Here is a 27,951-nt window from a genome sequence, read left to right on the forward strand (position 1 = left end):
TCTTGGGAGAATTAAGGGACTGGGAAAGAGTGAAAAAAGACTTTTTACTATGGACACTCTTTGATCTTCTTGTATTTTATATCAGGTACACATATTGCCTATTCAAAAATAGTTTTTAGAAATTTAAAAATAAAACTCCGTTCTTTTTCAAAAGAGCTCACCATTTCAGGTCATGGATCCTGTATCCTAATGTTAGCTGTTTCAGTCAACACGTAAACTTAACCTCTACAGGAGTACCTTTCCTGCATCTAGATTCACCAGAATATATAGTGATATAATAGTTGATGAATTTCTCCTCCTTGCCTGCCCTCAGCAGCAACAGAAACAATAAAAATGAGAAAATGAGAACTTCTGGTCCATGTAACCTTTTTGTCCACCTGAATTGCCTACTTTCTGCCTTCCACAGTATAGGATACCCACATCTTAAGTTTATTATTTTTTTAAAATTAATCTCTATGCTCAACGTGGGTCTGGAACTCACTAGACATCTAGAGTAGCAGCCTCCCATCAACTGAGCCAGCCAGGCGCCCTATTTTTAAAAATCTGATTTGATTTGATTTTTTTTTTTATAGATAACCACATTTTTTAATGCACCAGCCTCCTACGGGACAGCAACATTTTCTTAAGCTAGGGAAGATGAAGGAGGTTTTTAAAATGAGGGGGTTAAAAGGCCCAGAGTTTGGCCGAACGGGCTTTTCGAGGCTCCTACTTGAAGTGCGCATTTCCTCTCCGCTTTCAGGAGATGTCCTAAAACCAGAAGGGCGTTTTTGTCTCCAGTCCACACAGACCCAAACTTTTTCTCTCGTCACGTGCCTGGCCCGGGCCAGTCAGCTGCTTCGTAACTCGATCACCGAAGAGCTGCCAGGATGGGCGGTGCAGTGACAGCCAGCAGCCGCTTAGGTAGGGGCTGAAGGCAAGAGAGGGAAAGCCTGACCTGTGACCTCCGCGGAGCTGGGAATCGGCCCGTTGCGCAGGTGAGTGGGACCTGCTGGGGAGGGCAGCGGTTTGCCAGGGTCAGGACGCATCGGAGTTCACTTAAAGGCAAAGAATGTTCTGGTCACCTCTGCTGCCTCCCTGGCCTCTCCACTTACCCTACAGGTGAGGTTTGCCTCCGACCAATGTCCTGGGATGTTTTCTTAGGGCGGAGTCCCTACAAGCCTCCCGCTAAGGTATGCATCCTCTGCCTTTGTACCATTCACCTCCTCAGTGGTCTTGTTTTTCTAGCAATTGACAGGCAGGCCTGTCAGATTGGACTGGGTTTGGCTTCACAACCAGGTGAATAAAGGAGAAGCTCTCAAGTCAGAACTTGAAAGGGCAAAAATCCAACGGGAAGTCTGCCATCAAATTGCTTCTCACACAGCTCCCACAACTGCCATCAAATTGCTTCTCGAACCTGCCAGGATCACCTGGAAGGCACGCAGCCCATTTTAAATGTCTTAAAACTGTAAAGCGCCAAGAAATGTGTGTGAGCTGGGAGTGGGCAGCCACGTCAACGTCAACGCTGTCTTGTTGCAACGTCCTAAGTAAGGATTTATCAACAGCTTCACAATTACCAGCAGCTAGGCAGTACCTCTGGAAGGATTCTCCCAAGCTCACTGGGTGAGAGGGTGCAGCCAGTGTGTGTAGATGGGGGTGGTGTTCAGGGTGCTCACACAGGCCCTCTGGGGCTTCAGGCAAGCAAGACAGGATATAGACTGTGGTTTGCTTCAGTTTTATGTGCAATTCCAACTAGATTTCTCTGGTTGCAATAGCAAGATTCAATTCAGTTTGGTAAAACAGGAATGCTCCAAGCATCAGCCTCTGGCCTTAGAAAAGGAAATGTTGGGGTGCCTGAGTGCCTCAGTCAGTTAAGTGTCCAACTCTTGATTTTGGCTCAGGTCATGATCTCACAGCTCCTGAGTTCCCCACTCCTCACTGACAGTGTGGAGCCTGCTTGGGATTTTCTTTCTCTCTCTCTGCCCCTTCCCCAAGTGCTCTCTCTCTCTCTCTCTCTCAATAAATAAGCTTAAAAAAAATTTTTTTTTAAGAAAGGAAAGGCCTTAGGACAAGGACAAGGAAAAGGGGCTGATGTATTTAATAGCAAATGTTAGACACCTTACGAGGGCAAAAAACAATGCTTTTTATTCAATTCCCCTTCTTTCATTTATTCAACAAATACTTCCTGAGTATCTGTTTGGTGCTGCAGATCTCACAGTAAACAAAGGCAAGCTCATTGTCACAGGCACGCAATCAAGTGGGAACAGTTCACTCAAGGGGTGCAAGTCCCCTGCAGCAAGCAAAAGCAGTGAGAGGAACACTTGTAGAATAATCCAGATTCACAGTCTTTTTGGCTCGGAGCTTAACCTTTTCCTTCAGGCATTTCATCTTCTTGAATGCATGTCTTTTCATCTGGAAAATCCTCACTTGCATACAGACATTGCTCTTAGCAGCTCCCTAGAATCTTCCTCACCAGAGGCTTTAAGCTGTGTAAGTACATTTCCGGTCAGTGTCCTCAGTCCTGGAGGCAGACTGCTCAGCTTTTCCCAAGAATACGAACAGCCCCGCTGAAGTAATGGGCTAGTTCTAGTCCTGTCCGTAGCCCTCTCCCAGTGTCATTTCCCACTCACACAGGAGAATCTGTGTTATTCCAGACACACATGCAGTGTCCGGCAAAGTCTCAGGAAGCCTGGATTTTTCCAGAAACTGTGTGGAGTTTGAAACAAGCCAGTTCTGCTACAGAGGCCTATCTTCTTGGCTTACAAAATAGAAGGGGTAGATTAGGTGATCAGTGAGGTCTTGTTTCTTTTTTTCTCCTCTAAAAGTAAATAACTCTAACAATTTCACAAGATGTCTACAAACGAACGGTACACAGTCCTATAAAGATGCTGTATCTTATACCTAGAAAATGGGAGCACTCATCAACCATGCAGAATATTCAGGGACCTAGAATCTGAGAGAAAATCTGAAAGAATCAGGCAGCAGATAAAATTTAAACAATCTCTGCCTTTCCCATTCTCAGATTCTCGGAGGTCATGAACATCAGCTGTAGCCTCACTGTTATCACTTTCCTAGGCTGGAGATTCTGCAGTAAGAAGCTTGCCTAGTCAGAATCATCTTATTTTCAAAAGAGCCATACTTTAAGAGTATCTAATTTGGATAATCTCACAATATATATCAAGTTCCCTTTAAAGCGAAATCAATTCATTGTTCTAAAGTAGAAGGATAGTGAATTAAATATGTAATCATTGTGGTTGATTTTGTTTGCCAGAATTTCTAACTTGAGCACGACCATTGGCAAGCAACGTTAAGGAATGTCTTTGGTTGAAGACACATCGGCCTGCCATGTTTGGGGTCTCTCCTAGAACCTTTCTGACAGACTGTGTCCACTTAAAACTGGAAACATGTCTGCTAGCGTGTAGAGAGACACAGAAGACAAGCTGCTTTGGCATAAAATAGTCAACAGAATGTGGGGTTGTGTAGTGTAGAAGGGTCAACCACCTAGACAAGTATCTTGGGAGATAGCATGTGGGCATAGTAGCCTAGCCAAAGAACAAATGGCCTGCTGGGAAATGTTTCATTGCTTCTAGTGAAATCAGAGGTCAACAGTTAAATGCTGTGATTCCTGCAGCCAAAAAGGGCTTTCCCACCATCAGAAGGTAAGCAGTCACCTTTCCTTTGGCCAGAAGGTTTACCTGGAGCAGAGGGTTCCCAGGTCCCGCTTATATATCAGCCCCTAATCACTCAGGCCAGCCACACTCAGTTTCCATAACATGGATACATTGGGCGTCAGCACTCTGCCTTTTGGAATCAAGCAGGGCTGCCTCCTCCCAGGGTCAAGGTCTCACTGAACAGTCACCCTAGGCTCTCTTAGTTTTTGTTTTTAATTTTAATATCTGGTTCTGTTTATTTATACTTTATACCCAGTCTCCATCTCAAAGGAATTTGAGATAGCTTCCAATAAGGGATATATACAACAGAATGGTTGCAAATAAGTAAAAACTGATTAGAAACCACCAGGCATTCAATAAATACCTTTCATACTGTTTTGCATTGTGATCTGTAGAGAAAGGAACCAGCTGCTTTATTGCCTTTGCTTTGCTTTGGGATCATGTAAAGCTGTTAGCAAAAAAAAAAAAAAAAAAAAGAAAGAAAGAAAAAAAGAAAAGAAAAGAAAAAAGAAAGAGGCAGAGACAGAGAAAGAAGAAGAAACAGGGCACTAGTTCTTAATCATAGTCACCTTTAATAATCTAACGAAAGCTATGAATCTTTCTCTCCTGGAAAATGCACACGGAAAAATTGGCGTACACTTTCAGGGGAAACAAAGACTTCTCAAAGCCTTTCAGAAATTGAAATTAATCTGATTTAGAGAAGTGGAGAGCTAATTACAGGGAGAGCTAATTACCCTACAAAGCTTCAATACAATGTTTCCTACGAATGGGCATTGAATTTATTTAAAACTTTTGGACAGTTCTGTAATTTTCTGAATAGGTAAAATATAACTTGTGGCACAGAATTCAAAAGGCACGTAGCGAACAGATACCCTTCCTCCTCCCCTGTCCCCCCAGCCGCCCAGTTCACCTCACCAGAAGCCACAATTGTAACCGGTTTCTTAGATATTCTTCCAGCAATAGTCTAATATTCTGTGTATTATTCTGTGCTTGCATTAACAGCACACACACACACACACACACACACGCATGCATATGTTGCACACATCGTTTACTGGCTACAAATGTTTCACTACTGGACGTTCTATATAGTTTATTTCACCAATCACTACTGATGGATATTTAACTTGTTTCTAATCTTTAGCCATTATAAACTGTCACACGGAACATCTTTGTACATACATCATTTTTATACAGGATTATATGATAGAAAAAAAATATCCCAAAGTGTAATTGAATATGAAATTTAACTCTGAGCTTACTGGCAGTCAAAGCAAAAAGGCAGAGATCAGGGGACCAAAATGGATTGCCTAAAATTTGTTTGCATTTTACAAAAAAAACTTACCATCGCTTTCAAAGAGGAAAACTGTACATTAATGTCTTTGTAGGAATTTATCATCTTTTCCTCATACGAAGTATGTTGCTTCTTTCGGAGAACTAAATAATGGAGTAGGGAATATTTCCAATGGCAGTTTTGATATCCATGCGGTAGATTCATACATCTATCTTCATTTTTTTAAGTTTTTATTTAAATTCCAGTTAATTAATATACAGTGTAACATTAGTGTCAGGTGTACTATATAGTGATTCAAAACGTCCATGTGCTCATCACAAGTGCCCTCCTCAGTCCCCATCATCTGTCTCCCCCATCTCCTGCCCATCTCCCCTCTGGCAACCAGCAGTTTGTTCTCTATAGTTAAGAGTCTGTTTCTTGGTTTGCTCCCCCCCCCTTTTTTTTCCCCTTTTGCTCACTTGTTTTGTTTTTTAAATTCCACATATAGGTGAAAATATGTGCTATTTGTGCTTTTCTGACTTATTTCACTTAGCATAAAATTCTCTAGCTCCATCCATGTTATTGTAAATGGCAAGATTTCATTCTTTTTTATGGCTGAATAATATTCCAGTGTGTGTGTGTGTGTGTGTGTGTGTGTGTGTGAGAGAGAGAGAGAGAGAGAGAAAGAGAGAGAGAGAGAGAGAGATCTTTTTTAAATTAATTTTTAATGTTTTATTTCTTTCTGAGTGTGTGTGTGAGAGAGAGAGAGAGACAGAGCGTGAGTGGGGGAGGGGCAGAGAGAGAGGGAGACACGGAATCCGAAGCAGGCTCCAGGCTCTGAGCTGTCAGCACAGAGCCCAATGCGGGGCTTAAATTCACCAAGCGTGAGATCATGACCCAAGCCAAAGTCGGACACTTAACCGACTGGGCCACCCAGGCACCTCTCACACCTTCTTTATCCATTCATCAATCAACAGATACTTGGCCTGTTTCTATAATTTAGCTATTGTAAATAATGCTGCTATAAACATAGGGGTGCATGTATCCCTTTGAATTAGTGTTTTTGTATTCTTTGGGTAAATACCTAGTAGTACAATTGGTGAATCATAGGGTAGTTCTATTTTTAACTTTTTGAGGAACCTCCATACTGTTTTCTACAATGGCTGCACCAGTTTGTGTTCCCACCAACAACACGTGAGGGTTCCCCTTTCACCACATCCTCGCCAACACCTGTTGTTTCTTGTGTTATTGATTTTAGCCATTCTGACAGGTGTGAGGTGCTATCTCATTGTAGTTTTGATTTGCACTTCCCTGATGATCAGTGATGTTGAGGATCTTTTCATGTGTCTGTTGGCCACCTGTATGCCTTTGGAGAAGTGTCTGCTGATGTCTTCTGCCCGTTTTTAATTGGATCATTAATTTTTTGGCTACTGAGTTTTAGAAGTTCTTTATATTTTTTGGATACTAACCCTTTATCAGACATGTCAGTTGCAAATATCTTCTCCCATTCCATACATTGCCTTTTAGTTTGGTTGTTTGCTTCACTGTGCAAAAGCTTTTTATTTTGATGTAGTCCCAGTAATTATTTTTGCGTTTGTTTCCCTGGCCTCAGGAGACCTATCTAGAAAAAAGTTGCTGTAGCCAATGTCTGAGAAATTACTTTCTTCAAGGAAAGCAAAGGCAGTAATCTCGTGGTTTCAGGTCTCACACTTAGGTCTTTAATCCATTTTAAGCTTATGTGTGTGTATGGTGAAAGAGAACGGTTCGGTTTCATTCTTCTGCATGTTGCTGTCCAGTTTTCCCAACACCATTTGTTGGAGAGACAGTCTTTTTCCCATTGCATATTCTTTCCTGCTTTGTTGAAGATTAATTACCCACGTATAACTGTGGGTTCATTTCTGAGTTTTCTATTCTGTTCCATTGATCTTTGTGTCTATTTTTGTGACATTTATCTTGATTTTCTTTTTAAGTATGATCTGACTAAAACCCAGCATTCCTTGGATAAGCTAAAATGAAATATAAGAGGAAAAGATTCAGTTTTGAGGTTGGAGACCATATGTCTAAGAGTACAGAGAAAACCTTGGCATTGTCCTCCTCTTAAGATTTCTTAGGTGTGTCAGATCTCCTGATCTACTCACTTAGTTCAGGTCCAGACCTCTAGCCCAGTACTTTCCATATGGACTTTGGAATGATGGGTTTATGTATCTAAACTGAAAGTTTCTCATTTATCTTTACATGTCCAGGGTTCCTTGCACAACATAAATTCTTCGTAAAAATTCCTGAAAGGAATGGATGAGCTTCTAAAGATCAAATTAGCTTTGCAAGCTCTTGGAAAAGATAATGGTGAGACTCTTACTTGTAAGCAAAGTTCCCCTGGTATGTTAGTTTTGAAAGCTTAACAGACAAACCCCAGTCCCTCCATTTCTTTCCCCAAAGGGATGGTTATCTCAACAGGGTCAATGGAACCTTTCCCATTTTGTCACAAGAACTGAAGAGGGAAATTCATGGTGATAGGAAGGTTCTACCTGTCTGCAAACGGTTTGCAGACATTTAGATCCCCAAGTCTTTCTCAGCTTGAGGTGCTTCCTTTGACATTTGGTTCCTTATCATTAAGACACTTGACAGGCTTAGCCCCAAAATGGTATTAGCACCACTTCCTTCCTCGTGCTAAGAGATCTGTGCTTTTCAGAACTCCAGGCAGCAAACTGCCAGATTAAAAATAACCCTGGATTGTCAAAGAATCTTATCACTGGGCAGAGGGTGGCTTCTTGGAATGGGCCCTTATCCACATTGAGGATGTGGAGCGAACTCGGAATCGGGCCAACAGGAATTGCACAGGACAAGTGAGAAAACTTGTTATTGAAGGGAGAGGTCAACGGAATCCTTCTTTTTTTTTCTCAGTTAATTAACATACAATGTAGTCTTGGCTTCAGGTGTAGAACATATGTATATATGTATGTATATATACATATATATGTATATATGTATGTATGTATATATATGTGTATACATGTATACATGTGTATACATATACTTCTTAATCCATTCATCAGTTGATGGACATTTGGGCTCTCTCCATAATTTGGCTATTGGGTTTTTTTTTAGCGTTTGTTTATTTTTGAGAGAGAGAGCCAGACAGAATGTCAGCGGGGGAGGGGCAGATAGAGAGGGAGACACCGAATCCGAAGCAGGCTCCAGGTTCTGAGCTGTCAGCACAGAGCCCGACTCGGGGCTCTAACTCTCAACCACGAGATCATGACCTGAGCCGAAGTCAGACGCTCATCCAACTGAGCCACCCAGGCGCCCCACTCTGGTGCCTTTTCTTATGTCAGAGGCTGTCTCACTGACTGGGTATCCAATGTCCCAGTTTTTCTCCTCGACAGACCTTTCCTCGGAACTAATTGCATCCCTGCTGCGTAACATCATCTCCTGGAGATGGCAAGCGGCTTACATTTCACCTCCTTCTGCTGTCCTAACTCCTTAACCCCCTAAAGGCACTTCATAGGTCACTGTTCTCTCTTCCCTTCTCCAACCTAAGTAATCTATAAGAAGTGTGAGTCAAAGGGAAGCAGTATTTCCTAAGGACATAGCTGGTAAACGTGCATCCAGAATAATAAAACTGAGTACAATCAAACACAAAAGAATAAAATATCCTTAAAGATATTGGAAGCCGGGCTCTGACTTCTACAAACTCTGGGAAGTCACCTGGCCTCCTTTATCTAGGTTTCTTCACCCTCGTCACATGGCAGAACCAGATGATCTGTAATGCTCTTATTTATGTATGTATTATGTATGTATGTACGTATGCAGTAATCTCTACGCCCAACATGGGGCTCCAACTCACAGCCCTGAGATCAAGAGTTGCGAGCTCTACTGACTGAGCCAGCCAGGTGCCCTGTAACGCTCTCCAGCTAGAAATAGTTATGACAAATACAGTCATAGTTATGACAGTATTTGGCAGGGACCATAATCAGTGTTGGTGAGGACATAAACAAATTAGAGCCCTCATACGTTGCTGTTGGAAATGTAAAGTGGTGCAACCACTTTATAGTCCCAAAAAGGTTAAATGTAGTCACCAGATGATCCAGCAATTCTTCCCCTAGGTACATATCTGGGAGAAATAAAAACATACATCCATGCAATAGCTTGTCCTTGAATGTTTATAGCAGCATTATTCGTAATAGCCACGAAGTGGCAACAGCCCAAATGTCCATCAACAGATGATTGGGTAAACAAAATACGATCTCTCCATGTAATAGAATGTTACTTGGCAATAAAAAAAAAAATGAAATACTGATACATGCTACCACCTGGATGGACCTTGAAAACATGCCAAGTAAAAGAAGTCGGTCACAAAGGGCCACATAGTGTATGATTCCATTTATAGAAAAATGCCCAGGATAGGCAAATCCATAGAGACAGAAAGTGGATTAATGGTTGCCTAGGGCTGGGGTGGGGGTGGAAGGAGAGAGGGACTGGAGATTGATGACTGAAGGGTGCAGGGTTTTTCTGTGGGCTATGAAAATGTTCTAACATCAGTCCTGGTGGTGAATGCCCCACTCTGTGAATATATAATAAAAGCCACATGAATGTACACTTTCAATGGGTAAATTGTATGGTATGTGAGTTACATGTCAATAAAGACATTTTTTATTTTGAGTATAGTTGACACACAGAGAACAAATACAGTTTCAAAGTCCCGTCAGCCTCACTAGCAGCTCATGCGATCAAACTTTTGGTTTGTTGCGCTGCCGATGGGTGAGAAATAATCTCTCGTAGTTTCAGTTCACCCCTTCTCTTATCATAGGGGAGGTTCAGCATCTGTTCAATTCAAAGTCCATTTACATTGACTTCTTTTTATCATCTACTAAATTCCCATATATATGTGTATACACATATGTAGATTTAGGTCTGTTTCTGGACTTTCTAACCTGTTATATATGTCTGCCTACTGATAGGCTAGCACCACATTTGTCATTATTAAAGCTTTACAATAAAACAGGTGGTGAGACACTCAACAAAGTCAAGCTGGCTGGCAACTCAGGCCAAGTGCAATCCCCAGCCACCCCCGACTGCCAAATCCGGTCACTGTCCAGGCTGCCACGTTCCCAGAGAAGTCATGGCATTGTTTCACATATGGAGAAACGCTTTAAGTTCATCACAAAAACACTTCATCAGAATGCCAAGATAATACTGGAAAAGGCCAAGATTAGGAAATGCATTCAGAAGGGCACACAGTAATTGCAAGAACACATACCAAAGACGCAAGCCATCAGGAAAACCAAGCAATTTCTTGAGAATAAAGGCTAACGTTGATGCCGTGGCTGCCTGAGACCAAACTGTAGTGACCACGAGCAAAGGCAAGTCTGTGGCAGGTGCAGTTGGATCACGGCTGCCATGCTGGGGAGTATGAACGTGGACAAAAGATTTCTGTCCGGAAGGATCTTAGATATTTTGATAAAGAATGAGAGAGAGAGAGAGAGAGAGATCACTCACATTCACATAACTTTTATTCCAGTATATTGTTATAACTTTTATCATTGTTGTTGTTGATCTCTTCCTGTGCTGAACTTGTAAATAAAGCTTTATCACAGGTATGCATGTATAGGAAAAAACATAGTATATAAAGAGTTCAGTACCACCGCAGGGCCTTGCTCAGAGCAGGACCCAATGGATGGTGCTTACTTAGTTGATTAAACATGAGTTGAATTTCATCATGTTGGTGATATCTCCCCCAGTTGGTAGACTTAGGGAAGTACTGTCCTGCAGCAGTCAAAACTTCCAGCTTCAGTTTTCTGCCAAGAAGAGGGAATGGGAGTAGGAGTGAGTGAGAAGACGTTTTCCGGGGCCAGCCTGTGCCCCATACACCTCAGGTGATTGCTGCCAGTTTTTATCTCACTCTCCTACCATTATCCTGACCAACTCACAGCACATGGCATACCTAGCCAGGGCTGGCAGCAAAGTCCCTCAGAAGAATCACCTCAGGAACAAGTCTAAAATGCAGGTTCCCAGGCTCCACACTAAGAGACCCTGCTTTAGAGTGTAGCCAGGAAATCTGGGTTTCAGCAAACCTCTGATGACTCGGACATAGGAGTTCCTGAGATACATCTAGGGAAACACTGGCCCAGTGAACCAGACCCTCTGCTCGATTCATCCACGCTACATATGCTAAGCACCTACTCAGCGAAGGCCCATGGAAAGCTACACAGGGAGCCTGTTCTCATGGCGCTTACAGCTTCCCAGCAGAAATCACATGAGTGGGATACCCTGTTCTTATTCCCATTTCACAGCTAAGGAAACTAAGGCCCAGAGAGGACATCTTGACCACGATCATAAAACTAGTAAGTGATAGACACATCTCTGACATGACCTTGAGGAAGGTATCAGATTTCAAGACTGGCTGCCTTAACAATTCCTATATATAAATACACAGTTGGTTTCTGGTCTGAATGCTCCTGGCAAACCTAGTGTCCTGGAGACGTTGAATCATTATTACAGTTTGCAAAATGCTTCAATTTTCGTCGGCATTAAAACTGCAGCCCACGTGTGTGGTAACCTGACTTCCGGAGGTTGTGTAAGCTGTCCCAGCCAGCCAGGCAGAGTCCTGGCTTCAGTCCTGGCTCCTTGGGGCTGTGGGCCATTGGCAGTTAGGATACTGTGGAGATGTGGAGGAAAGATCTATTCTGAGTGAGACAGGGTTGTGCTGAGGCTGGGAGTGAAACTATGCAAAAGAAGGATTAGTCACAGCCCATCTCTTGGAAAGCTAGTTCCACGCAGATCGAGTCCCCCATTGCCTGCTCTCTGTGATTCATGTTACCTATGCCCACACCAACTCAGTCTCCAGAGGTGGAGCCCAGACAGAGGTTCTCTAACTCCCCAGGTGACTTTTAATGAGTACCCAGCATTAAAAATCACGTCTGGTGGGGCACCCGGGTGGCTCAGTCAGTTAAGCTTCCGACTCTTGATTTCGGCTCAGGCCACGATCTCATGGTTCATGGGAGGAAGCCCCATGTTGGGCTCTGCACTGACAGTGTGGGGCCTGATTGGGATTCTCTTTCTCTCTCTCTCTCAAAATAAATAAATAAACTTAATTTTCTTTTTTTAAATCAGGACTAGCCATTCACCTTGACTTTCTTCATTCTGTACTTGCTTGGTTGCACGTGAACATGACATCATAACTCACGGGGTGCTTTCTTATTCCAGATGAAGGGAGAAGCCGGAAGTATGCGACAGGAGAAGCCCAAACAGGTAAATGCCAGCACCACCCCCGCTTCCCCAAGCTGGGGAGAACGCAGCCCGTGACTCTTTCCATATCTGCAGGTGCTGCGTATCTGAGGTCTCCCCCAAGGTTTAGGGGTAGCTGACACATTGGTGGTGGTGGTGCTCATTTCAGTAGCTGAGCAAAACCCTTGGACTTCAGGCTGCCATGTAACCGTAGCCCCTTTGCCTGTGAGAGGGAGCAGGACCTCATGAGAGTGGCCCAAAAGCCAGCTAGCTGTGCTCCCATTCCCTCTTGGCCCCTAAGAATGTCCCGTGCCTCAGGCCTTTGAAACCACCCCTTTCTGTAACTGCTCCAGAGATAGGAGAGGCCCACTGGGGGCTAGAAAGTGGGACTGGGAAGCGGCTCTCGACCCCAGCTAACTTCTGCACTTTACAGAGCCCTTTGGGCTGTTTCTATTCTGTTCCCTTGGGCTGCCATAGAGAGAGAAAACACCACAACTACTGAAAAAAAAAATGGCTAAGCCTATCATGAAGTTAAGGTTTTATTTTTTTTAATATGAAATTTATTGGCAAATTGGTTTCCATACAACACCCAGTGCTCATCCTAACAGGTGCCCTCCTTAATGCCCATCACCCACCCCATCAACACTCAGTTTATTCTCAGTTTTTAAGAGTCTCTTATGGTTTGGCTCCCTCCCTCTCTAACTTTTTTTTCCCTTCCCCTCCCCCATGGTCTTCTGTTAAGTTTCTCAGGATCCACATAAGAGTGAAAACATATGGTATCTGTCTTTCTCCGACTGACTTATTTCATTTAGCATAATGCCCTCCAGTTCCATCCACGTTGTTGCAAATGGCAGAATTTCATTCTTTCTCGTTGCCAAGTAGTATTCCATTGTGTATATAAACCACAATTTCTTTGTCCATTCGTCAGTTGATGGATATTTAGGCTCTTTCCATAATTTGGCTATTGTTGAAAGTGCTGCTGTAAACATTGGGGTATAAGTGCCCCTATGCATCAGCATTCCTGTATCCCTTAGTAAATTCATAAAATGCTGTTGCTGGGTCATAGGGTAGATCTATTTTTAATTTTTTGAGGAACCTCCACACTGTTTTCCAGAGCAGCTGCACCAGTTTGCATTCCCACCCAAAATTTTTTTAATGTTTATTTATCTTTTGAGAGAGACAGGGACAGAGTGGGAGTGGGGAAGGGACAGAGAGAGAAGGACACACAGAATCTGAAGCAGGCTCCAGGCTCTGAGCTGTCAGTGCAGAGCCTGACGCGGGGCTCGAACCCACGAACTGTGAGATCATGACCTGAGCCAGTCGGATGCTAAATTGACTGAGCCACCCAGGTGACCCTAAAATTGAGGTTTTTAATTTCATTTAGCTTGATCTGATTACACTGAAATGAAAAATTCCTAGTGAATCCGGAAAAGTTCATGAAAAGGATCCTCTGAATACTAAAAAAGGAATAAAGGCAAAGTCCAAGTTAAATGTCTGGCAAGCTTGAGGGCAACCTTTCAGTGGCCTATTTAAAAGAACAAGTTCCTCTGATTGGTCCTGCCCATCAAGCCCTCCAGGAGAGAGGGAAAAGTTCACTTCCAGAGTTCAAGACCCTGAGGACCACCAGCGCTTCAAAAACTTTTCACCAGCCGTGGAAAATGATTTACTTCTTCTTGGTCTTCCTATTGGAAGTGGGATGGGGTACGCTGTGAATAATAATCCAGTGCAGGTTCAGATTGCTGTGAATGGGTCAGTCAAAACAAGCTGCTCCTTCAGATCTCCAAAGTCTGGATTAAAATGTAGTGTCCCTATGGGATCGGCTTCCCCCAACAGCATCCCCCTGACCCTGTGTACGTGGTACAAGTCACAAACTGCAGATAAGCTTCAGGCACATACCTGTAGGCCACCATCCAGTTCTGTCCCATGAAATTTAACCAGACTCCATCTGGGCTTAGATCTAGAATAGAACATGTAAAGGACGTTTGTAATTTCTGTCCATGGTACAATGGAAATTGGTGACACACCTGACAGCCAGTATTTTTCCCTCTCCAAATCTGGCACCTTGTTTGGCCATCGAGCTTGCAATGATCTGTCTCTGCTTTAGACTTTTGGAGGAACATAGGTAAGGGACCAGTGATTGCCAAGGGTCTGTTCTTTGCCCCTAGAACTTCTCATTATCCTGTCCCACTGGCATCCCAGGCTAATCTCACCAGAAACAGAGGCCTTATTAAAAGTCAAAACATGTGTTCGTTCTTTTCTTCACAAGCAAGAGGGTGATGGGGATGGGGAAAGAGGCCTGGCCCATGAACACAGTGAAGTCCCTATGCCCTCATCACAGACTGCAGATCTTTCTGTGATGGCTGACTCAGCCTTGCCTGCCTACTGGAATTAATTAGGGAGCTTTCAGAAACATAGAAGCCCAGGTCTCACCCTGGAGACTCTTAGGAAATCAGCTTGCAGAGGAATCCGGTCATTGGGATTTTTTAAAAGCTCCCGGGTGATTCCACCGGATAAGTGATGGGCATTTCTGTTCCACAGAAGGACTGGTGATGAAAGCCTACCACTGCGGGAGGCTCACCTGACCCTCTCGGGGTGACAAAACTGTTCGCTAGTTTCTCTGGGGTCAGATTTGTTCTCTTCCCTCCCCCAACCTTGAGTTGTTACTTTTATAAACACACCCAAATACAGCCTGAGAGCTCTTGCTCAGGAAGAACCTCCCGTAGAGGCTGGGAAAAGGTCAGCTGATGCACCACGCTGACGTGGTGGAGATCCTGATCCCACATCATTCCTGCCAGGACTGGGTAGCAGCTCACTACTGTGGGCTGTGACTTCTGCCGGGATGGTAGGAGGCTTGCTGGGGCCTCACACTTTTCTTGTCCTCCTCTAGGAGGAACGCATCTGGGGCTCCATGAAGAGGACGGCTTTCATCCTGGGCTCTGGCCTTCTCTTGCTTGTGGCCTTCTCAAGCTCGGTCTCAGGGTAAGTCTACACAACCAGCTTTAATTCCGGAGCTGGGGGCAGGGTGCTGCTGGTCTGGAGGCAGAGCATGGAGTAAGGAGCTTCACCCAGAAACCTGAATGATTTTTCTCCCAAGGCAACTTCAGAGATTTTGGGATGCTTCTGGCTGTTTTCAGCAAGCCCAATGGGAGAGGCTCCTGTCTACATTCGAAGGGAAGGAGTGGATCCTCTACATTATGGGTGAGGTTCCCAGACCACCAGTGCTTAGGGCTTGGGTACATGATTATAGCTTAATTCTTTTTCTGTTGTTTTCTTCTCTATTTTGAGATTTCTCAGCTCTTTATTCCAAGGAATGAAAGACTTACAATTTAAGACAGTGTTAATCCCAAAGAGTGCTAAATTTGTGGGCAATCTGTAATGGATGCCTAAGGACATCTAAGAAAAGAACTTGAGATCTCCCCCTCCCAAAATAGAAAAATAAAAAAAGAAGTGATTTGTGTAAAACTGCATGTTTTATGTGTAAAATGCATGTTTAGAGTAATAATCCTGCTTCTGGATGTCAGGTCCACAGCACAGAGAGCTGCTCTATATCCTGTGAGACTATGTCCTTGTATCTAGTGAAATCTAGCTCTCGGGGCTTGACAGCATGTGGTCACTTAATCAATATTTACTGGCAGTGTGAATGGCGGTCAACAAGCCAAAGAAAAGGTATCATTTCAACATAGATATTTATAACAGCATTGTCTGCGATAGTGAATGTCCTCAATGACGCATTCATTCACTCAAATAATATTTATTACTGTTAGTCTGTGCCAAACTTATATGGAGGATATAGAGGTATTTAAGATGAAATGTTTCCCTCATTTCAAAAGCTATGTCATAGTCCAGAAGGGGAGATTTAAAAAAGTGCCAGTTGTCACAAAGCAAAAGTACAAATAAAACATCCCTGACACTTTTTTTCCAGCTGGAAGAACTCTGAAAACAGGCTAAACATTAACTATGACAGGTTCAATGCAATCTTATGCAGTCATTGAAAAGAACAATGCAGATTGCAAACGTACATGGGGAAAGTGGTGGTGAAACATTTGATATATTTCTGTTGCAGTGATAGGAAAACTACCTTTCACCCCAATGATACGCAAATACCAGGGAGGTTAAGTATTTGCAATTTTAAGTGTTACAACTGGAAGAAAGTTCAAGATCTTCTCTTGTTGGGGCTTTTATTCCATATCCCTCAAGGAGCTTTTGGATTCGCAAGCAGGCAGCCACCCTGATGGATGGCCCACTAGGCAACTACCGACCTAACATTTTTTTTCCAAAATAAGAAAGCTTGTTATTTCTGAGAATAAAAGTAAATACATGTTCAGTGTTAAAAATAAAAATCAGACAATTCAAATAAGCATGAAGAAAATGAAACTCACCCAATCCCATACCCAAGAAATAACCACAGTTAATATATAAGTATAAATGTCTTACATATTGGATATATGGTTGAACTTTTAAGACACCATTTTTTTTTCATTGAATAGATTGTGGACATCTTTCCATGTCAGTTAGTATAGACCAACTTATTATCTTAAGCTGCCTCATCTAATCCATTGTATACAGATACTCTTCTATTTAGTCCATTCCCTATAAATGGACATTCAGGCTCCTTAAGTGTTCTACTAGGATTTTTTTTTTAAATTTTTTTTTTAAGGTTTTTTATTTATTTTTGAGACAGAGAGAGACAGAGCATGAACGGGGGAGGGGCAGAGAGAGAGGGAGACACAGAACTGGAAGCAGGCTCCAGGCTCCGAGCCATCAGCCCAGAGCCCGACGTGGGGCTCGAACTCATGGACCGCAAGATCGTGACCTGAGCTGAAGTCAGACGCTTAACCGACTGAGCCACCCAGGCGCCCCACGATTTTTTTTTTTAATGCGGTAAAGGATGTGTGTATGGATATATGTGTGTCCTTTTTTCTTTTTTCCTGTCTCTGTTACACTCGCTTTTTTTTTTTTTAATACCTCCTGATACTGTCAAACTGCTCTCCAAGACATTGTGTTAATCATATTTCCCCACAGTGCTGGCCAAATATTTCTCAGATCCCACCTGCCACAGGCACTGGGTTTCTGGTGGCAGCAAGAAGGGTACTGGAGGAGTGGTACAGAGGCATAGAGTTAAGTAAAATGTCCTTGCCCCTTGGGACATTTAGAAGGAAGAGGCAAACCATGGGCAGCATTAATAGCACAAGAGTTAGGTAACATTGTACTGTCACTCCAATAACTGCCAACAGGGGGGACAAAGTGCTTGTTTGTTCACAGTTGGATATCAGAGATACTTGGAATGACTTTGCCAGGAAAGTGGGATGTGGATCCAAAAAAAAACCCGTATCTAAATTTTAAATCTTGATCAGCATTTTTGAAAGTATCCTGTAGAACATCAGTGCTGTGGGATGTGAATAGGTGGGGTGGCCATACAATTTATCATCCAAATAGGGACGTCTGTGAGAGTAAATGAGGCACTGTTAACAATTATGCTAGACTGCTAGATGTAAACTGAAACTATCCTGGGCAGACAGGGATGCATGGCCACCCTATTCTTAGGTGGCCTGAGAAAACAAAAGTTCTAGGGTAAAAAAAGACTGGGAAAGGCTGAGTTTAACAAAGTCAAATAGGTTTCTCCACTGCAGGGATTTTTAGAGCCGTTGGCACGTTAGTCTGGACCATGGCTCTCCAAGAGACTTAGGTATGAACGCTGTTTAATCAAGGAGGGCCTTGAGAGATGAGTTTTCCACTTTGGGAAATGCAGACTGGATTCCTGAAGTCCCACTGCTCGGTTAATAGGGATTAGGTTCCCAACTGACTCCTGGTCCAGTGGCTCATTGGGAACTGAATCATACCAGGAGCTCCCTCTGTTTCTACCTTCCTTCAAATTCATAAAGGGTTCAGTGGGCACAGACTCCCAGATGTCAACCTAAATTTATTTGTAGTTTATTTATTTATTATTGTATTATATAGGTTATACATGTATTATAAATTTTATTTATATTTAACAAATTTTTGTATTTTTTTTTTTTTTTGTCTTCAACTACCTAGAAGGTTGTTGTCCCCATTTTACAACTAAGACAATAGAGACACTCCTTAAGTGACCTGGCTGAGCTCCCCCAGCTAGTTGGTCACCCCAGGACTAAAGGTAGGCCCTATGGCCCGGAGCTTCAAGACCTCCCTGGTCAGGGACTATCTACAATGCAGCCTTCGTCACCATCAAGCTCGTGTTCGGTTAATACATGTGCTGTGAGAACCTTAATTGTTCTGATTGTTGCCTTCTACTTCCCAACCTTAGCTACCATCCTAGTACCTGCTCTGCTTTTCTGGAGCTTCAACGGGCTTCTGCTGGTGGCTGACACAGCCAGAAAACCGAACTTCATCTCCCGCTACCGAATTCAAGTTGGCCAGAATGAACCAGTAAGTGTTGCTGTGGCTTTTCTTGGTCAAAGCACAGAAAGCAAGAGCTGAAGCCACACTGAAAATTCTCACTGCAGGGATGCTTGGGTGGCTCAGTCGGTTAAGGGTCTGACTCTTGGTTTCGGCTCAGGTCATGATCTCGCGGTTCATGGGTTCGAACCCCACATCGGGCTCTGTGCTGACCGTGCGTGGCACCTGCTCGGGGTTGTCTCTGTCCTTCTCTCTCTGCCCTTCCCGCTTCTCTTTCTCTCTCAAAATAAATAAATAAACTTAAAAAAAATTCTCATTGCAGGCCCAGGAGAGAGCATGGCCACTGTGAGCCAAGTTATTGTGCACAAGGCTTCCCCAGATGAGAAGCTTAGAGAGAGGAAGTAATCTGCCCCACTTCTCAGAGCCAGCCAGGCAGGACGAATGTTCCAGTCTCCTGATTCCCAGCCCCAGCTCTGTGCCTGCCTGCACTGCCCCCACAGCACTGCCGTCAGCATTTTGGGAACCAAAATGATGGGGTCAGCTTGGCACTGGGCTGAGTGCAGAGGTGTTAGGCAGCCCCCCACCTCGGCCACCCGAAGCAGGGATGGTGGTGGCTGGAGGCTGAAAGCGCGGATGACAGCTGTCATGAGTGAGGGACACAGCTGCTGAGACAGTGGCTAGCCCACTGTGAACAGAGGGATCTGAATGTGTGGGCAGTGGCTGGATTTTAAGCAGGTCCTTCTCCCCAGTCATTTAACTGCTGGTGCGTAGCAGGTCCACAGTGAACAAGGCCTGGACTCTGCTTATGAGGAACCCCTGGCCCGGGAAGGGAGAGAAGGCCAGTACACACATCTTTGACTTACACACCACGGGAAATGAGCCCCACTGTGCCCGGAGCCCAGTCACCCCCTTGGTGCTTTGACAACCTCCAAGAGCCTTTTCTTGTGCAGTGGGGAGCTGATTCTTAAACCCCAGGTTCTTTGTCCAGTTTCCACCCAAAACACATTCTGGCTCCTTTCCCGGAGAAGACAATTATCTTTTAATTAGCTGTCCAGGTGCCTGGGTGGCTCATCTCAGCATTCAGGGCATTCTGCCCCAGCGCAGCACTCCAGAAAGCAGAAAAATAGTGCCCCGGACCCAGGCTTTCGGAATAGCCCCTTCCTAAACCAGGGCTACTGGCTGGGCTTACAACCCCCCTCACTGGACACAATAGCTGCCAGCCAGCCAGGGGCCTCCCCCGGATCCAGCGTGGCAGGCATGGACCGGAGCCTATCAAAGCCAGTGCTTCGCTGTCGAGAGCCCTTCATCTGTCAGACCATGGCAGTCTCCTTGCCAGGCACCATTGGCTACAGGCTTAGGTCTTCAAGGCCAAGTACTGTAATAGCCTTCATGGGTCAGATGATCAAACAGGCTCTGAGGTGGGACATGGGTAGACGATTCACGCTCAAGCTCTCTGACCCAACTCGTACTCTTAACCACCAGGCCACATCAGCTGTCAAGAGTATTACCTACCATGACGACATTCATTGTGACCGTCTACAGTGATTGGAGAGGCACACAGGGAAGGGCGGGTTGCATTTTGCAGAAGCCGAGGCGCAGAAAGGTGCAGTGACTAGCTCAAGGTCAGAGCGTCACTAGGAAGCAGAGCCAGGCGTCGTCGCACCGGACTAGGTCCGGTGCTCCCACCTCAGGCGCACAGCTCCCCGCCCCTGCTTGCTCTCTACTCTCCTGGATGGCCAGTTCGAAGCTCCTCCTCCCTCCTCACATCCCCGACTTCCTACTTCTCTAAGTAAACAGGGGCAAGCCGAAGAGAGATCCCACAGACTTCCCCACTCCAGCTTCGCCTTCCACCTGATACAACAGGTGCACTCTCTTTGCTTCCGTTGCTAACCCCTTCCTCCCCTCTCCGAGTGCTACGCCCTATTACCTCTTGTTTACCTCAGGAAATTTCTTCTTTCTCTTCCCTTTCCCCCTCCCTCTCCTAGGCTCTTTCCCTCTGGATTATTAAACATGCTGTAATTTTTCCCATCTTAAGATCCAACCAAAGCAAACTCCCTTGCCCCCATCCTCCAGACTCAATACCACTCCTATTTCTGCTCTCCTTGGCAACCAGCCTCTTTGAAAGAGTTGTCTGTATAGTTTCCAGTTCCTCTCCATCCGCTTTCCTCCCCCCCCCACCCCCGACATTTTGTAATCATGAAAAAAACTGGAAGCATAGACACAGAAGTTGAAAAAGCAGTACAATGATCACTCATTTACACACCGCCTAGCTCCACCAATTCTAAATATTTTACAGGATTTGCTTTATCTCTATGTAAAAATATATAGCTATGTATGCATCTATACTTTTTAGCTTAACCATCTGAAAGTAAGTTCCAGACATTACAAAACTTCACCCTAAATCCTTCAGCCTGTATCTCCTAAATAGCCACAAACCTTTATCATCTTGCGTCTTCTTTGAACCTCCTCTGGTGGGGCCTTCCCCACCACGGCACTGTTTCGCCTAAATAGCTCTCAGCAGGTGGGCTTATCTCATCAGAACTAGTGGACCTGTTATATCCTTATTATATCTTCTCATACCTGGCTTTTCCGGCCCTTCTGGTTCCTCTTCCCCCTGCCCCTCCCCACCCCAGCCTCCTACTGCTGAGTGTCCCAGGGCTCGGGCCTTGCTCCCTGTCTCTGTCTTCATACCCTCACTTATCTGTTCCAGTGTCATGACTTTAAATACAATCTATATGCCGACAGCTCACACATTTCTGTCTCTAGCCCGGAACTCTCTTCTGAATTCCAGGCTCAAGTTGCCAAATGCCTCTTTGACATCTCTACGTGGATGTCTAACGGACATCTCCAGTCCAACATGTCCCCAGGAGAATTTCTGATCAACCCCTCAAAGACTGCTACCCACATCCTCCCCAGTCTGAGTTCATGGCAATGCCTCAATTTCTAGTTGGTCCTCAACTACTTTCTCTCCCTCATACTCCACATCCGATCTGTCAGGAACCATGTTGGCTCTATTTCCAAAATAGTTCCGGAATCCAACCACTTCTCACTACCTCCACTGCCACCACCCTGGTCTGAGCCATCACTGTCTTCTGTCAATATTACCGCAATTGTCATTGGTCTCCCTGTGTCTATTCTTGCTCCTTTACAGTCTGTTCCCAATACAGCAGCCAGAGGATTCCTGTAAGAGCTTGTCACTTGTCTTCTCACAGTGACCGCCTCCCCCTCCCCATTTCCCTTGGAGTAAAAATCAAAGTTTCCCAATGACCTGCAAGGCCCTATCTGCTCTGGCTCCTCCCCACCATTTTGGCCTCACCTCCTACTTCTCCCCACCTCACTCGCTTGCTCCTCCCCAGACAAGTATACCTGCAATGTCCCTGAGAGCCTTTTCACCAGCTGCTCCCTTGGCCTGAAGACTCTCTTCCCCAGGTATCTGTTTCCCTCACCTCCCTCATCTCTTTGTTCAAACCTCACCATCTCCACAAAGCTTACCCTGACCGTTCTATTTAAAATTACTGGTGCCAGGAATATAAACTCAATGAAGAAAGCAATCTTTGTTTTGACTATTGCTTCCTTCCCATGCCTGCGACATAGAGGGTGCTCAGAAGTATTGGTCAAATAAATGAAGGAGCAAACAGATGTGACACACTCCTTTTGGTCGAGGTTTCCAGAAGAGGTATACGGCTTCGTCTAATGGTGCTCTCAAACCAGGCTGGCCAGACCTGGTTTCACCATGGGATGGAACTGAAAGCGTAGAGAGTGGATTCCAGTCAGTCAATATATGCAGTGCCTGCAAAAGTTAGAGGAAGAGGAAGGCCTGAAGACTGAGGATCACTCTGAACCCAGCTTTACCTTGCAGCTGGAACCCCTCCAGCTCACAAAGAGAACTCAGGGAGAAATCCCTTATGACCAATCTGACACTAGCTCCTCAGGACCTGAGAAGTGACCTGTGGTCATGGGGCTATTCCTGGGAGCCCCAGTGCTCTGAAGAAGGCAAGGGTCAGGGGGTTACTGATTCTTGCACAAATGCTTCACTCTGGGCCTTGTCTAGGGGGCTGGGCCACATAAGGAGGCAGAGGACCTTGATCTCTGCATTCTGATCAAGCCTTCCTGGATGAGGAGGGGCCCAGAGGCTGAATAAGGATATCAACCTGAGAGCTGACAGCCTTCTCCAAGCACCCTAGAGGCGCCCTAAGGTGCCTGTCAGGAATAGGTGGGGCCTGGCCAGAGAAATGCAGAGAACAGCGGTGACAGTTGCAGGGAGGAGAATGCAGGCTCAGGCCTAGGAGACAGCTACCGGGAAGGGAGTTTCCAAAGGCAGGCGTGTTGCCAGATGGTTCCACCTCAGGCCTTGGCAGCAGTCAGGGGCTGCCAGCTATGGCCAAACATCATGCCTAGCATCCACCCTGAGTGAGGGCCTCCTGTGAGCGGGTCACAGTACAGCCTACTTTCTAGAAGGGAAAGACCTACTTCTCACACTCTTGTCCATCTCCCTCCTTCCTTCCCTGATGCAGGTGGACACCATGAAACTACGCCAGTCTATGCGCACAATTCTCTTCAACCAGTGCATGATATCTGTCCCCATGGTGATCTTCCTCTATCCCATCATCAAGGTGCGGGGAGACCCCTACCGCCGAGAGCTACCCACCTTCCACTGGTTCCTTCTGGAGCTGGCTATCTTCACTCTGATTAACGAAGTCCTATTCTACTACTCACACCGGTGAGTGGGGCCCTGCCGGAGCACAGCTGGCTTCTCCCTCTCCTAGGGCTCACTTTTAAGGGAGGAAATGGAGGCCTCAGAATTGTAGATGTAGGACCACCACCACCGGGCCTCAAAAGCTTCTTATTAGTTAACATGGAGACATCTCTTTGTGCCACAACTGACAAGTTGCAACAAGTGAGAAATGTCCAGAAGAGAGCCTTCTGCATTCATGTGTGCAGCAGGGCACTTTCATTTCCTTTTTGAATCCTTTGTGGGCATCATCCCCACCATGGCTGATGCAACTGAGGTAGGGAGAGGCAAAGTAATCCAAATGATGCAGCATAAGAGGTGGGGGTAGAGCTCGAAGGCAGGTCTGAGTGCCAGTCCAATGTGTTTGCAACTTTGCTCGATAGGTAGAACTCCTAGTTCCTACCTTTGGTTTCTCATGGCCTGGTGGGAAAGGGAAAAGGGAGACTGGCAGATTATTAACTTAACTATTTTCCCAGGCTCCTTCACCACCCAACATTGTACAAGAAAATCCATAAGAAACACCATGAGTGGACAGCTCCCATTGGCGTGATCTCTTTCTACACCCACCCTATCGAGCATGTGGTCAGTAGAGTTCTGCTCTCCCCAGAGGCAAAGGGCAGAGGGCCCCAACCCCCTACCCTAAGGTCTCCTGCAGAGAATTAGACATTGGCCCTTTCTCTCTTCTTCCCATTCAGCAGCTACCATTTATTGTTGGCCTGGCCTATGGTAGGCTATGTGAGATGCCCAACATAACTTATCTCAAACAGTTAATTACTTGTCCCAAAGTTATAAAGCTAAATGACGCGGGCAAATCAAGGTTCTGCAACTCTTTCAGCTTCTCCAGATCTGAGTCAAGGAAGTCTTGACTGGGGCAAAGTAGACACCCTGGGTGACACCCTGGGGCAAAGTAGACACACAACTGGTCCCCTCCATCTCTCTTGGGGCAAAGTAGACACACAACTGGTCCCCTCCATCTCTCTTGGGTCCACCTTCAAACAGCCCTACCCTTACAGGCCTCCAACATGCTGCCAGTGGTACTGGGTCCCATCCTAATGGGCTCCCACTTGTCCTCCATTGCCGTGTGGTTTTCCTTGGCCCTCATCTGCGCCACTGTTTCCCACTGTGGCTACCACCTACCTTTCCTGCCTTCACCTGAATTCCATGACTACCACCATCTCAGGTAAGGCCTCCTTCCCCACTGTGGGTCCCTGGGCAATAGCCTTCACCTTCACCCCTGAGGCTTCTAGTACAGACCCTGATGTCTCAGTTTAAACGTGCCAGTGCTAGGTGCGGCTGGGTGGCTCAGTCGGTTAAGCGTCTGACTCTTGATCTCAGCTCAGCTCTTGATCTCAGGATTGTGGGTTCATACCCCGTGTTGGGCTCCATTGGGGGTGGGGGGAATGTGCTGGTGCTAGTGAAGGGAGAGGTCTGGAGGTTGGGAAAATAATGACCATGCTGGACCTAGACCTCCTTGCTCTTTTCCTTCTGACACCAGGTCTTCCAGCAGCTGTGTGTTTTTAACCTCTATTTAGGTCCTGGACCCTTTGAATATCAAACGTAAGCTACAGACACTGTCACAACAATGCATGTATGCATAAGAATCCTGTATGCAGTTCAAGGAGACTTGCGTGCTCTCTGAAAGCCTCCAGGCTTTTTCAAGTGTGGTCAACAAACCTCCAGCACCATAATCACCTGAGATACTTTGATAAAATGCAGGTTCTCGGGTTCCACTCCAAATATGCTGAATCAAAGTGTGTGTGTGTGTGTGTGTGTTTCAGGGGGGAGGACTTGGAAATCTGCATTTTAGTGAGTGTTCCAGGGGATTCTGATGGAGGTGGTCCCTGAACCTACCTGGACAAGCCAAGCTCTGCCACAGGTTGACTTGAGTATTGGACTCACATAGAGAGCTTTTCAAAGGCAGATCATAGATTTTCAGTCCAGAGCGGCCCCAGGATGTGTGCAACTCCCTGGAATATTCCGATGTAGGTGGTCAGCATGGTTGGGAACGGTTGTGGGTTAGGGGGGCCTAGAAGTGTGTGAGGCTGACGCAAATGAAAAGGAAGTCAGCGCACCGACCTCCAGCACCTTCCTCTCTCCAACAGGTTCAACCAGTGCTACGGGGTGCTGGGGGTGCTGGACCACCTCCATGGGACTGACACCATGTTTAAGCAGACCAAGGCCTACGAGAGACACAGATTCCTGCTGGACTTCACTCCACTGTCTGAGAGCATCCCGGATCCCCCGAAGAAGATGGATTGAGAGAGGGCCCAAGTGCCACCTTGGCTGTCCCCCTCAGTGGACTGCTAAGGTGGCCCAAGGCGTGCTGATTGTATCTAACTCGCTCCTTCAGCCATGCAGTTTCTTTCTGTCTTATTTTACAGGTTTATTTATTTTTGAGAGAGAGAGAGAGAGAGAGAGAGCATGAGCAGGGGAGGGGCACAGAGGGGGACAGAGGATCCGAAGTGGGCTCTGTGCTGACAGCAGTGAGCCCCACGTGGGGCTTGAACTCATGAAAGGTGAGATCATGACTTGAGCTGAAGTTGGATGCTCAACTGACTGAGCCGCCCAGGTGCCCCAGCCATGCATTTTCTAATGACAGCATCACTGTGGCAAGGGGAAGCACAGCTTCCCGGAAAGGTAGGGCCAAGGATGGGGCCAGGGCTCCCCCAACAGCCTCTGTTGTCCCTCAACAGGACCAGGAATTGGCTTAAGGGGGAGAAACAAGAAACAGCTCCCCAGAATGGAGGCCAGTGAGAAGGAAGAAACCACCTTACTAGGGCTCCGGGCAAATACCCCGTGGTCCTTTGCTGTGGAAAGGGAGAGGTGAGACCCCGGGTGACTTTTTTATGGCCTAGGCAAGACACAAAGAATGCAAAGGTAGCAGTAAGACTGGAAGCCACTCCCAACTCCAGAGAGAGCTCCTTCTGGTGCCAGGGGGTGAGAGAACCAGAAGGTATTGCTTTGCCCCTTCCTGCACCAAAAAGCTTTTCTTATACCCTACTCTGGTCAGGGCCAGGACACCCCCATTGCCAACACACACACACACACACACACACACACACACTGAGTCAGCCAACAAAGGCCCCATTTCAACTCTGCTCCACTACAGACATCATCCCTCTATGAAAAGAAAAATGCCAATCAGAGAGAGCCCCTCCCTGGATTAAAACTGAGATACCAAAGAGGTGCAGACCAGACCCTGACACCTACCTTCAGCCATATGCGGAAACCAAAGGCTAAACCCTGTCGATCTAAGCTGGGGGCCCTTTTATCCACTGAGGGAAGGGTCAGAGTTCCTGACCTTTGGGGACACCCACCTGAGGCCCCCTTATTAGCCTCCCTGAAGTAGGACCAAAGAGGCTGAAACCCTCTTCCTCCAGTGAGAAGGCAAGAAAAACATGGCTGAGGGGCGCCTGGGTGGCTCAGTCGGTTAGGTGTCTGACTTCAGCTCAGTTCATGATCTCACGGCTTGTGGGTTTGAGCCCTGCATCAGATTCTGTGTCTCCCTCTCTCTCTGCCCCTCCCCTGCTCGTGCTGTCTCTCTCACTCCTCTCTCAAAAATAAACAATAAAAAAAAAAAAAGAAAAAAGAAAAACATTGATAAAAAGGGCAAACCCCCCCCCCCCCCCCCCCCCCCACCGCCCAAATGATTAACCAGTTGTCTCAACACCATTTATTTCAAATGAAACTTACCTGAAACAAAACCAGAGAGCTGCCTGGGTTGCCGCAGTCCCCAGCCTGGCCTTCCCTTCAGACATTGCCAGGAGCCCTGTGGCTCCCAAGAACAATTTGAAGACCAATCTTTGGCTTGCAAGGCCACCATATTGTTACTCAGTTCTTACATATATTTGGGTCTGTTCCTGAACTCTCAGTTCTCTTCCATCAAGAAAACCATCCATTGTTTTAGAATACGTTAGCATTGGATAAGGCCAACTCTTGAAGCAGAACTATCTAAGATCCCTTCCTATCGGCCCTGCCACTCGAAATCTGCCTAGTGGACCAACTGGGCACTTACAGCTTCCTCCTTGGCCTTCCAAACCCCACCTGCCCTCCTCAGGCCTTGGTGGGTTTGGCTCTGTCCCCAGGACAGCTCTCCAGGACACTTCATGCCCTGAGCTTGCAGCACAGCTTCTGCGGCACCAATGGTCCGTTTTCACGGCTGCTCGCCTGCTCCTGCAGCCTGTTCCTACACAAGTAAACATACAGAAAATAGTCCATCTTCTGTACACTTAAGAAGGGTAGGGAATGAGGAGCGTGGAGAAAGAGGAAGAATGGATGCATTTCTTTTCCCCTTTGAGGTCTTTGGATTTCGAGGGGCAAGAGGCTGTCGGTGTCTCATCCCTTTTGGCAGCCGGGTGGTTGGGCTCTGGCAGAGGGTGCCAGCCCTATCCTCTTCTTCATCAAACAGAATGGCCCTCAGGTTGGTAAACAAGTGAGGCTTAAGAAAAGGCTGGGGTCTCGAGGTGCCTGGTGGCTCAGCCGATTAGGCATCTGACTCGATTTTGGCTCAGGCCATGATCTCATGGTTTGGGAGTTGGAGCCCTGCAGTGGGCTCTGCGCCTGACAGTGTGGACTCTGCTTGGATTCTCTCCCTCCTCCCCGCCCCCCCCCCCGCCCCTGCCCTGCTTGCTTTCTCCCTTAAAATAAACAGACTTAAAAAATAAATTTAAAAAATTGAAAAAAAAAAATATAGGGCTGAG

At 46.0% G+C, this 27,951-nt stretch overlaps 1 protein-coding gene and 1 long non-coding RNA gene across 2 annotated transcripts; one reads left to right on the forward strand and one right to left on the reverse strand.

The window, feature by feature from the left end:
- Positions 1-598: 598 nt before the first annotated feature.
- On the forward strand, positions 599-26,834 carry FAXDC2 (fatty acid hydroxylase domain containing 2). Its single transcript, XM_049647939.1, has 9 exons — positions 599-974; positions 12,124-12,168; positions 15,032-15,123; positions 15,239-15,342; positions 18,428-18,549; positions 23,034-23,239; positions 23,728-23,833; positions 24,265-24,431; positions 25,354-26,834. The coding sequence occupies exons 2-9, from the start codon at positions 12,124-12,126 to the stop codon at positions 25,508-25,510; spliced, it is 999 nt and encodes a 332-aa protein (XP_049503896.1). The 5' UTR covers positions 599-974; the 3' UTR covers positions 25,511-26,834.
- On the reverse strand, positions 10,406-27,848 carry LOC125934512 (uncharacterized). Its single transcript, XR_007461439.1, has 4 exons — positions 27,267-27,848; positions 23,168-23,671; positions 14,041-14,101; positions 10,406-10,715 (listed from the first exon to the last, which is right to left on the reverse strand). It is a non-coding gene; the product is annotated as an uncharacterized LOC125934512 (long non-coding RNA).
- Between the last annotated feature and the right edge of the window lie 103 nt (positions 27,849-27,951).

This window comes from Panthera uncia, assembly GCF_023721935.1.
Source record: "Panthera uncia isolate 11264 chromosome A1 unlocalized genomic scaffold, Puncia_PCG_1.0 HiC_scaffold_17, whole genome shotgun sequence".
In the NCBI taxonomy this organism is placed as follows: Eukaryota; Metazoa; Chordata; class Mammalia; order Carnivora; family Felidae; genus Panthera; species Panthera uncia.